Source organism: Pleuronectes platessa, chromosome 20, assembly GCF_947347685.1.
Source record: "Pleuronectes platessa chromosome 20, fPlePla1.1, whole genome shotgun sequence".
Taxonomy (NCBI): domain Eukaryota; kingdom Metazoa; phylum Chordata; class Actinopteri; order Pleuronectiformes; family Pleuronectidae; genus Pleuronectes; species Pleuronectes platessa.
Window position 1 is genome coordinate 15,867,294 of NC_070645.1, and position 12,672 is coordinate 15,879,965.

General features: G+C 45.1%; 1 protein-coding gene across 11 annotated transcripts in view; it reads left to right on the plus strand.

Moving 5' to 3' along the window:
* Positions 1-12,672, plus strand: part of si:ch211-285f17.1 (sickle tail protein) — a 45,755-nt gene that overhangs the window by 23,777 nt on the left and 9,306 nt on the right. For 10 of the 11 annotated variants that reach the window (XM_053412177.1, XM_053412187.1, XM_053412184.1 and 7 more), the window contains 7 exons: positions 4,745-5,661; positions 6,862-6,966; positions 7,454-7,503; positions 9,498-9,637; positions 9,792-9,967; positions 11,825-11,955; positions 12,431-12,578. In XM_053412177.1, coding sequence (XP_053268152.1) covers positions 4,745-5,661; positions 6,862-6,966; positions 7,454-7,503; positions 9,498-9,637; positions 9,792-9,967; positions 11,825-11,955; positions 12,431-12,578 — 1,667 coding nt within the window. The remainder of the gene's footprint in view (positions 1-4,744; positions 5,662-6,861; positions 6,967-7,453; positions 7,504-9,497; positions 9,638-9,791; positions 9,968-11,824; positions 11,956-12,430; positions 12,579-12,672) is intronic. The other variant, XM_053412181.1, reaches the window with a different exon arrangement.

Sequence of the window (12,672 nt, forward strand, 5' to 3'; positions counted from 1 at the left end):
GAGCTGTAATCTCTTTGTTCTGATTCCGGTTCGTGTTTGTTTCCTGCTGATGTAATGAAACAAAAGCCCCCCCAACCCCCCCAAAAAGCCCTTACCTCGAACGTTCCTCCTCAAATCCGCTTCGCTAATCCACGCGACCCTTTATCTAACCCGCTGCTCCTCTCCGCCTGCTGCTGATTTCCAGGCGGTGGCGCAGTGCTGTTGTTAAATGCAAAAGAAATAACCTCAGCTATAATCTCCCATCACCACAGACTGTATATGTCATATACAAGTGTGAAGTGGAGTTGATAAAACTGAAAGGGGATGACTAGCCCTCTGTTGTTCAAGGAGTCTGGGCTCAGATGGTGAAGTGCTGCAGAGACACTGGTTTTCTGCTGCTGACAGATCAGCCCTCTCTAATGGGACCTTAAGACCTTTTTTGTATAACATTGCTATTTAATGACTCTGGCACTTGGTCTAAATGCAGATTTGCACTCAATGAACTGGAGGAAATTCAAGTGCCTCTTGTGCAAACATGGCGGAATCCAGGCTTGAAGTAGAAAAACCACGAAGAAGGTTGTTTTCATTAGTTCTGTCACTGTTTAACCCGGCAGCCATTGACACACTTGCGAGGGGAGGGGCGTGGCTGTGGGGCGTGGAGGCCGCGTTAGTGAATGACAGGAGAGAGAGAGTCAGATTACAAACTTAAAAAGTAATTGTTTGTGTTTAATGCATCTTAACTACCAGATGGAAAGAGAAGAGTTTCAATATGTGCTTTAACGTTTGTCTGTTTCTTGTTTCATTTAAGCATCAAACTGGTGCATTTCTAACCAACCTGCTTGCTAGTTTAGAACATGGGGAAAATACAAGTTTAACCATAAGTGGCCTGACAATAACAAGACCTCACGGTGGTTTCCTCTGTTGAAAGTCTCTCAAGCTCGGGACAATGGGGATCGAGGTGGTGGAGTCGGAAATGTGTTGTTTACTTGGAAGAAGGATATTTTCTTGTGTGTTTCCACCGCAAGTTTGGTCTTAAACCTCATTTCAATCGTTATTAAACACAGATAATGGAACTTGTTTGTGGCTGTAGACACTTTGCTGGCAAACTCTTAACACACAGACACACAAAGACATGGCAGACTCTTGTTGTGGGCAGCGTCTCTGTATCTGGCATTTGTAGATCTTTCCTTGGACTGGATATAGTTGTGTTTTTTTTGGTCTATTTCTGTATTTCCCTCCGCGGCGACCTCACTTAATAATAAAATAGAAACCCGGGCTCCCGGAGCAAAAGGGCAGACATCACAAACTAATGAGCTGTACACCTGTTCAAACAACCTGGGGGTGGGGTGGGGGGTGCAGGGGTTGAGGTTATCCGGGTGTACCTCAGATCTGCTGAGTCTCCCTCTTGTCTTGCAGGAATGCCAGGGCCTCAGATCAGATTCAAAGCTCTGTTATTGATTAAAGCTTTCTGGTCAAATAGAGCCGTCTGTGGTTATGAAAACAACCGTGAGTAACAGACATCAGGTGGACACATGCACACCATCACTGACACTTAACTCAATAAGGAGAACGAGCTTCAGACTGTCAGAATTAAGTGTGTTTCTTTTATTGTAAAGTAATCTTTTGTTGTTTTTCATTCGATGAAAATGCCACAAATATTTTTGAAATATTGATCCGTACTTATATAAGGGATTGAGCCCAAAGCAGTTCTCTGTATTCATAGTCAATAGAGACTGTGTGAAGTGATGTTTTGTACACAGACCTGCGGGAGATATTTAGTAAACAGAGGTTCAGTTATTGACGTTTGGGCAATCGATCACATTTTTGTGTTTATCCCAAGAGGGAAAGTTAAATGTCTTCAATCACCGTCTTCGTCAATCCTCCTCTTCATCACATCATATTCGTATTTCCAGCCCTGCATCCAGCTCTTTGAGTGTTGGCACCGCAGCTTCTCTTTATCTGTTTAGCTTGGCTGCATCTGACGCTCTGCTGTCTCCCCCCCCCCTTATCTTAAATCAGTTTAGAAAGCTTCTCCTCATCTGTAACTTTTTCGTGCTCCCCATCCCAGACCCGCTGCCTCTCATTACGGAAAACTTACGAGCTGCTGGCAACAAGAGAGCGAGGTCTTTAAAAAGCCCACCAGTCAAATTCAAACCAAATGTGCTCAACGCGGCCTCTTGATTCCCCGACACGGTCGCTCGTGTGTTTATTTTTCAAGCCCTCACTCCCCTGTTTTGTCTCAAAGCGCTGACTTGTGAACGCTGTACAGACTGAATCTGTGTGTTTTAGGGATATTTTAGGAATGGCCGGTGTTTTAAAGGTGAAACATCTGTTCGGGATCGACCAGCGATGTGGAACAAAGGGTTTCTTATGAGGCTGGGGCTGGAATCGACCAAGCATTCAGAGATGTTATGTAGTGCTTTGGAGAATCGACCTTTGAGACGTCCACCATCTTCTTTTCAAGCAAATCATAGAGATTGTGACATTCAGTGACATTTGCACATGGTTTCCTCTGAGAACATCTACATTTACAAACCAGTAGAATAATTAGATAATTAAATTTGGATTCAGCCAATCAGTTCTATTGGCAAAACTTATATCACATGACTACCATAGGGTCTCTTTCATGCTTGAAACAATTCAACATGTGCTAGCAACATAAGAAGCCGGTGCAAAAAAAAGAACGAGTGTGGAAGTAGTTTGGCCGTTCACTGTCAAATACTTCTCAAAATGAAGTGTTAAACTCCGGTAACTAATACTGCAAATCCAAGCGACACCTTAAACGGAGCATTCCCAGTAGAGCCCCATTCATCTGTATCTATCCAGCTCATCCTGGGGGATCACAAGTCGTTCCCAGGTCAGATTGTGGGTCTACTCTGGGATCCTGATTAGATGCTTGAACAAACTCAACTGTCCCCGTTTGACACGAAGAGGCAGCGGTTCTCCACCGAGCTCCCTCCCTCTGCCCTGACGAACATTCAAGTACATTTACAAAACTTGGAAGAGTGATTGTGGAGATAAAAAAAAATGGTGATTTGACTTTTCGGAAACATCGTCTACTCCTACGCAGTGAGACTTTCTCTTTGGATAGTGAAAGTCATTAGGGTTTAATGATGTGTGCTGCACAGATCTCCTAATACACTTTTGCTGCTTGGTCAGACTTGTTGCTGCCAGATTTATGGGCTGTGTGTTCTCCTGTTGCCGGCAAGCTTTTACTTTATCTCCTTTGTTATCGCAGCCAAGCCTGAGCCCTTTGTTAATGTACAATCTGAGCAGTTGTTGTTTTTCAAACAAACACACATACACACACACACACACATAAACACACCCACAAAAGTGTGACACCCACTTCATTGTTGTCTTCATTGTGTTAATCTGTGTCGGCACCGGGGGGAGGGGGGGGGGGGGTGAATCATATAAAGAAAGCACAGAAAAAACACAGTGTCCAAAAACGGCATCAGAACTTCCGGAAACAACTCTGCGTGGAGTTTCTACTCGTCTTTCTTCGGTGGGTGTGACTGATGAGTCACAGCTCGAAGGAACAATAGTCGGTTTGTTTGACAGGAGCAGAGGGTGAGACAGGAAGGAAGACGGATTAGATTTGGCCTTGAACGCAGCACTCCTCACGGTGTCATGGTATCCGACGCATCACATTACCACAGGTCGCACACTTCACGTCGGTGGTTATAATAAGCTCAGGTACACATGTACTTTATATTGTTGTCTGGCTTGTCCGTGGGTCCTGGTGTAGTTGTTATTGTTTGTGTTTAAATGGAATATTCCAACTATTGACCTTATCCTGAAAAAGACATTCCTCAGATTTCATGGAATATTCCATTTATGGTTTACAAACAGTCTGATTATGATTCACGTCGACATTACGTCAGCAGCCACTGTGCCCACAAGTGAACAGTAGATTAAATGTCACAACAGTCATATAGAATATAACAAGAACACAACTTTCATGAGTCAGTCTGACCACATTAACCTCACATCCTTCTCCGTCACCTCTTCTTTGTAGCTGTAAAACTTTCACCTCCCTTTTTTGTAGTTTTACCATCTACAGCCCGAGCTCTCGTGTTTCTCCTGACCTGGAAAGCCTCTCTGGTTAAATGAGGTCAGGGTTATTGTACGTTTAAGCCTTGAAGGGTCCTTTGTTGGGGGGGCGGGGCTGAAGAGCAGTGACCCAGATCAGCCGACTGTTTAATTAAGACTGGGCCGGACGGATCCTTTTTCAAATTAACCACCTACCTCTGAGACACGGGAGGTGCACATGAAAAGTCGTTTTCTTTTTTTAAAGATAAAGGCCAAGTGATCCTGTGTGAAGATGAGAAAATAAATAACTTCAACTCGATAAGAGCGGCAGACTTTCCAAGGCAAAGAAAGAATCTTGTGCTCGTGCAATGTGATACAGTTTGATAGAAGCCCGGAGGTGTGATACCCAGGACTCTGAGTGAAAAGCTGTGCACCCGGAGATAGTGGCCGGGCAAGTAACCATTTTCTGCTTCTGGAGGGAAACGCTGACACTCTGTTTTCTTTGAAAAGTAACAGTGTAAACCGAGTGAGATGGATGTTTTGGTTTCAAGGGCGAGTGAAGTCCAGAAATACAAGATATATACAAAATAAACAGCAGCTCAGCCTCTCTGCTTCACTGACTAATCCTTAAAGTGAGGGATTTTTATGCTGCAGTTGAAGTAGTAATTATTACAGTTTTTGTGTCTGGGAATGTGCAGTGACATGTTTATATCCTTTTGTGCTTCTGCAGATGCACAGTGATGGACAGCACCCTCTGAGACAACCCCCCATGGGTCCCCCAGGACACCATCCATTGCAGGGAGTGCTCCCCCAGAGTCCCCACTCCATGCCCTCATCCCCCTCCAGAATCCCGTTTGGCTCTCGGCCGGGCTCCCTACCCGGCAGCGCCACTATCCCGAGGGAGCGACTGTCTAGTGCCAACCAAACGGTGCGCTCCATCTCGCCCTGTCCCAGCGCTATCCTGGAGAGACGGGACGTCAAGCCTGATGAGGACATGGGGGGGAAGAGCCACAGTCTAGCCAGGGGAAACGAGGGCTTGTATGCAGATCCGTACCTGCTCCAGGAGGGACGACTGAGCTTGGCTTCTTCCCACGGACCGCACCCCAACCCTGGGATGGACAGTCCAGATCATGGAATGGGGGGATTCCACCGTGCCTCCATTCGCTCCACCAGCTCTTACAGTGGACCCAGCCCCACAGACTCTATGGATCACCCCTCTCTGTACAGGCAGAAGTCCAGAAACAGCCAGCTGCCTACGTTGGGCTCCAAGACCCCTCCTCCATCACCTCACCGAATGACTGAGGTACGGATGATTGACATCCACGGCGGGCCGCCTCATGGTAATCCTCCTCACGGTGTTCCTCCTCACGGGGTTCCTCCTCACGGGGTTCCTCCTCATGGGGTTCCTCCTCACGGGGTTCCTCCTCATGGGGTTCCTCCTCACGGGGTTCCTCCTCATGGGGTTCCTCCTCACGGGGTTCCTCCTCATGGGGTTCCCATCGAGCGGAGCTCACCGGTGCGGCATTCCTTCAGGAAGGAGGAAGTAGCAGGGACCAAGCCGCGGAGCAACATGGCCTCACCTGTGGTTGCAGACCTCCCGGGTCACCTCCAGGGGCCCATTCCACCTGTTGTTGAACATCAGACACGGTAAGCTTCAGGGGACTGAGCATTGTATAGATTATTGACTTGTTGGATTGTTCAGATTAGGATTTAGAAGTTGCATGGGAGCATGGACTAACTCCGCATCCCAGTTTCACCCTAACAACGTCCCTGACACTGACTCCTTTACATCATCCATGACTGAAGACGAGAACGCAGCCTCTCACACGTACAGCCGACAGTTTGGTTTGTGTCTAGAACCAGATCAGATATCTGACCGTTGTTTTCCCTGTCTCACTTTAAACCCTGAAACCTCATAGTGTCAATTATTATAGAGCGAATAAACCCAAATAGTGAAACAGGATCGTATCTGAAAACCCCATTAACCCACCGTATATTATTCTGTTACTCTGTGATTATTGCACTCAAAACAATCCTTCTGTCGACTCTATTCAGTTTGGATAATCCAGAATTCCTCTCAGTACCTGGATGAGGTTTGTCTTCTCTGACTGAGAGTACATAAACATAGAGAGAGAGAAGAAGGGTTTATATGCATACTTCAGAAAACCAAAGATCCTTTCCGATCAGTCGAACAGATCTGAAGTGGACCACCTGGGCAGACCCCGAAACAACCGACAGACTTTTTCTTGGGAACGTGGCGAAAACAGCGAAGGAATTTGGACGAGAAAGTGCTTTCAAAAATAAACTTGCGGGGCTGTCACAGAATTTATTCATGTGAAATATGCTGCACGACGCTGCGGTCGGGCATCGCTGCTTTCACATGAGGCCCGGTCGGGTCAAGTCAAGTCACTTGTATTTGTGCAGCACGTTAAATACAACAGGGGTTGAGCCAGCGTGCTTTACAGTGATGGCAAAGGAAAAGCATGTGTGGATAAATAGAAAAACTAGAATAACACATGTTTTATTTATCTCCTTTATCGTCAAGAATCACAACGTTTATTTATTTTCCCACGTCTAGTTTAACCAGGGAGTCTCAGTGTAAGGTTCCCTTTGTTTGAGTTCTGCTGCTCGGATGTGATCTAGAAACTATTCATTCGTATAATTGCTGATCAATCAAACCTGCTGTGGAATCAACCCATGAAATAACCACAAAGATAAGGATTTATTGTCAGGCCATTAAAAACTATTGATTGTTCTGTTGCAGTCGTGCCCAGTTTGATTCTGGGCAAAGCTGTGACATCCAGTAGGCCTCAGTGTTGAAAGTAGAATTTTCTGATGTTTCTGCAGACAGCGAATGAAGGCTATGGAGCAACAGATTGCCAGCTTGACTGGTCTTGTTCAGCATGCACTTTTAAAGGGGCCAAACACTAGTGGCAACCAGGAGCCTCCAAGGTAAGCAATCACAGCATAGGACAGAGCGAGGCATCGGGGGAGTTTTAAAATGGGACGCCTGGCTACCCAGCCGGAGTAGGAGAGATAAAGTATCCCCTCTGTAATGGCCACATCACACACTCAGGTTGAAGTAGCATCAAGTGAAGTGGGTGTGACTGTGGAGCTGATACTGAACTCATTCGCCCTCTTGATAAATGGCCTCTGCATTTCCCCTGTGGAGACCTGGTGTTAATGTTTGCAGCTAATCTGAAGCTTCTGAATGTGTCTGTGGCTCGTGCACACCCGGTTGAAGCCTGTTAACATCATTAACATCATTTTAACCTCTCTGGTTTGTCACTCTTTCACCATCACACTTGGTTGTAGCGTTGTTTGCTCTCACTGACACTAACCTCTGAATGTAAAGTGTCCAAATATGCTGTTTTTTGTAATTTTTTTTTGTCACTCTCAAAATCCTGCTCTAATGATTTTTTTTCCCGTCTGGCTGCAGCGAGAACCCAGCGAAGACTTCATCTCCAGCCCACAGTGCACACAGCTCAGGTGAGTGCGACTCGCACAAGAGCTTAAGCGCCAGAATGACTTGTGCAGACAAGCCCACGCATCAGTGTCAGTCAACAGGCGGCAATGAGCCCTGTTGGAGGGAGGGAAAACAAAGACGGGCTTCTTTACTTGTCATCGGTTCATATTTCTTCACCCCCCGCCCCCTCGCCTCATACATCCAGTTTAATAGGAGTTAAGAGACAAGAGCCAGCTGAGCAAACCCCTCAAAGCACTTCTCTAAACAAGAAGCTATTACTTCTGCAGCCTGCCGAGATGATTCAGCGATTCAGCCTGATCCGGGTTCGATTAAAAAAAGATCCGCTACCTCCCGAGCGGCAGACACAACACAACCGTCTCTGAGTTAATCTCGTGACAGATAACATGTGGAGCGTTCACAGGGCGTCTACCTGTCATGTTGTGCTTGAGCAAATCCTCAGGAAACGTGTTCCCTTGATCAACCTCTTGTTTTCTCCTTTCGGGTTCTCCTCAGTGTCACCACGTAGCGTTTTGTTCTTCTTTTGATGGACATGGTGTCCCCGAGGCTCAGAGACACAACTACGAGCTGCCACAATAATAACCTGTACTTCAGGTCCAGGCAGCTGTCAGTCTGTTTGTAAGGTCGACAGAGTGATTGGTCTTTTAGGATTATGTAGACAAAGGTTGTTTCTGTCACTGCCCGAGCGACTCCGAACCTCCCCTGACCAGTTGTGTGACTCATGAGCCAAGACACATCTTTCTCTCAAGGATCTAGTGTTTCTGAGTTTGAAGGATGGCGTTACGCAGTTTAAAAGATTGGTTATAATATACAATACAGGGCTGCACAATATGGCCAACAACTATTATTAAGTCAAAACATTTTTATGGGTCGATATCGATTGTTTGTTCACAATAAATGTCACATTATTATTTATTTTAAGTTTAAAAACAGATATTTGCTCCTGAATGAGATTGTGGTTTTAAACTCATCTCTATGAGCGGAGAACGACAAAAACATGTATACACCTGAAGTCGATCAATTCTGATTAGACAATGCATGAGCATTTTATATATATATATATATATATTGCTCATAAAATAATATCTGACTTGCATTTGGTGTAGTTTTGGTTTTATTTTTCAATGTTTTTCAGATATCCATCTTTGAGATTTATGCCTCAAACCCAACACAATGAGGCTGAAGGAAATGTCACTTGTTTTGCTCACGGCTGTGAAAGACATTTTAAAAATGTAACAATAGTACACGTGGTCAGACCATAAAATAGTTCCCATGAAAACCATTATAGTTTGCTCTCAGGGCTAAGTGACAAAATGGGGAAGTATGGATTGGATTGATTTATTAACTGATATCAAATAAACCCAGATGCTCATCCTCGGTGTCATTAAAGTCAAAACTCATATTGGAGTCTCTGAATCTAGACCAAATTAAATTTAGGGTTGTTGTTGTACATTTAGGGACCCTCGCCCAAACCTCAAATATTACTCCCCTCAGTTTCCATGGTTCCGGTGACGACTGAGATGCAGAAATCAGTTGACAGACGTTTCAGGGCTGCAGCCGATATGAGACTCTGTATATCTGCTCTTATTGTGGAGGGAAGACGACACCACAGAGAGTTCAGACAGGCATCCTTATTACACATCAGGAGAACTAAGTGAGACCAGTGTGTCAGACATGTTCAACCTTACACAATCATCTGGAGTAGAGCCTGGCTGAGAAGTATACGTTTAATGTATTTGGTTATATTTGTTCTCCTATTATTTATAGTTATCTAAAATAAAGTTTATCGGATCTGAGTTGCAAAGTAAAGTCAGAGCCTTCTGGAGTGACGGTTTGGGTTTTGATGCTACAGTTGTTATAAGTGTAATTTCTACTTTAGTGCAAATCAAATGTATAATGTACAAAGTCTCCAAAGGGTCCTTAAAGTTTCAACATTTACATATAAGTTAATTTACACTTTTAACTTGGCTCATATTGTTTTCTTTCCCCTGTGGTCCAGGTGGTTCCCCTGTCTTGGCTCCTAAAACCAGTGCAGGTCCATCAGACAAGCCCTCGGTTCCTCTCAAGGTCAACCTCCTGCAGTTCAGGAAGAACGTCTCTGACCTCAGGGTGCAGCTTCATCAGATGAGACAGCTGCAGGCAAGACCTCTTTCTCCTTTCTAATTCATTTTAAGGTGGTATCAAACCTTTGTGCATGTATGTGAGGGACTGTGCATCCTCTGATTGACCTTTTCAAAGCTCCGCATGTTGGTCTGCTGCAGGATCTTATTCCACTGTGTGTTTCCTCCTCCAGCTCCAGAACCAGGAGGCGCTGCGGATTCAGCTGAAGCGGGCCGAGCAGGAGATCAGTGTTAAACTGGTCGAGGCCATGCGGCGTCTGGAGGACCCGGTCCAGAGGCAGAGATCGCTGGTGGAGGAGGACAGGCACAAGTACCTGGGACTGGAGGAATGTGTCCTCACTCAACTTGGGTGAGTCTCTTCAATGTTTACTGCTTTGCTTCCATAGCAGGCTTTGTGCTCTATGCAGGCGACAAAGAACAGAAGCGTTTGTTTGCATTTGCTACTGAAAGTTTATTGTTGCTGGTTTAAACTCCTTTCGTGCGAGTCCTGGACAAGAATTAGAGCTGATACAACACACACACACCTAAGCAGCTCTTGTCAAGGTGCCTCTATTTATAGGAAATCCCCAAAAGACTTCATTTTTATCAGCTCACCTGAGCTATTCAGCCCTAAACTCTTACTGACACGCCAACGCCCTCGAATTACAGCCCACAGGTTCCTACAGGCAGAGCAGTGGCTGCAGTCTACAACAATGGACTAGACACACAACCCGGCTCTTATTGTAATTCACTTGCAGCGTCTTGCCAGCAGGGAGCGTTAATCTTATTTGGATGTTTACACGCCAGGTGGAACAGTGTTGTCTCGCTGCGTCAAGAGATCCAATCACTTACACACACACACACACACACAGTGACATGGGACACATCTGTTAACTCAGATTGGTTAACAACATAATTTAGTCGTCACAAACACAAATGATGCACGTGATTATTTGCATGTAGAGCAGGAAGTGAGATCCAATCACACGTGGTCACAGGAAACACATTCAGGATGCATTTTAACACCAGGTGTGAACAGAGCTCTTTTTACTTTCCCGAATTTAACAAAGCTCAGTTTTTATCCAATAATTAACAATGCAACACATTCAAATCTCGAAAAAGGTGATTCTATATAAAGTGAGGGCAAGCTGGGGACGCCCGCTCCTCCAGGGTGGCTAGTGGTTGCCTCAGATTACCTTAACTTTAAATAGAATGACATATACAGAGGTTTGAGCCCCGCGGGTTCGATTCCGACCCAGCCCCTGACTGCACGTCTTCCCCGCTCTCTCTCCCCATTTCATGCATAAGAACATTATCTTTTAATCTGACCAGGCTTGCTTAATTAGACTGATTATAATCCTGTAATTGCGGACTCTACAGTTAATGCAGTTCTCAGCAATTTACAGATCATTAAAAATAATATAAAAGCACAGGATGATTCTTCAAACAAAAGCTTGGATACGTTGTTAGAGTGTCTGTAAATATACAATAAGGAGATGTTCTTTACCTTTATTTGTGTTTGGGAGGTTTGATAGAGTTTCCTTTGTCCTCAGATGGAATTTCCCATCATCGTTGTTTTAACCAACAGGCCTTGACATCGCAGGACATTTAACACACGCTCTCCCTCTTGCCTTCCCCACTCCCTTCAGGGGACTTCTATAAAAAGGGTGTTTCTCGAGGGTACTTGGCCACAATGAAACACCATTCTACTCGCTCCCCTGCAATCCCACACTGCACACAATGTTATCGTTCTGCACATTTCCCCTCAGAGTAGCCAGGGTTTTCTCTGTGAGGCGGCGTGATGTGTTTTCTCTCCGTGAGGAAGTGCTCCGTCACAAATGAGCTTTCATTCAGCCTGTAAACATTTGTGGTTTCGGGAAGAGATCCAATCCAATCTCTTCGTGGCAATCTGATTCAGACAGGGAAGTGCAGAGCGCAGTGGAAAAGTATAATGTTAATCCTTGTGCATGTTTTACTATCTCGTTTTTCATGGTCCATATTCAAAAATCTGCTTTCACCTTTGCCTGATCAGCATCAGTGCATGATCTTTAGGATATATGGTTGTACCCTGCCCCCTGGTGTTTGTAAAGAGTAAATATAATGCAAAGATTTATGTAAAGTTGTCCCTCTCTGTTTCCTCCTCCCCACATGAGAAGACACGTGATTCCTCTCAAGGCTTGAATGGTTTATACTTATTGTTCGTGCGTTTTTGTTTATTTTTCTCCAGTGACCTGGAGCAGTATGTGGGTTCTCTGCAGAAGGACCCAGGAGCGACACACAGGGCCGTGACCCTGAAGGACGTGGAGGAGGGAGCAGTGACTCTGAGGAAGGTGGGAGAATCTCTGGCAGGACTCAAAGGTAAGACGAATGCTGACAAGCTGTCAATCCTGAGCTTTTACAGCATTATTTGGTCCATTTTCCATCCACTAACATGGAGGAGACAGAATTTATAATCCATACTCCTATACGTCTTTACAATATCAATATACAGAATATGAAATGTAAAATGTATACAAAGGTAGAAAAAAGTAGTTGAACCGAGAACAGAGAAGGAGGTAAAGAATGAGTCGCTCAATGAACCAGGTCAGTGTTTAATGTGATGGGTGTTTCTCAGACCTACAGGCTGGACTCTTATCTTGTCTCAGGGTATGTTGTAATTTACTTCAATAAATTCACTTTTGGGAGAACCACTCCAAAGGTTGTAATTTATCCCATTGTGCAGTTGTGCAGGGTCACGGTGGCTTAGCGAGCTGGTAGAAGAGGTGAATATGAATTGTTATATCGTGACTAAATGTTATTCTGAGGATTTCTCTCTGTGTGTGCGTTTCCTCAGGAGAGTTCCCGGCTCTGCAGACCAGGATGCGGGCCGTGCTCCGAGTGGAGGTGGAAGCCGTCAAGTTTCTGAAGGAGGAGCCTCACAAACTGGACAGCATGCTGAAGAGGGTCAAGAGCCTGACGGACACGCTCAGCGGTCTGAGGAGGTAGAGGAACAATCATCTCAAAAGCCGATTTCAGATGTGACGTTTGCTTTTCACGTATAAACAAGGCAGCAGGAGATTGTCCAAAATATTTAGG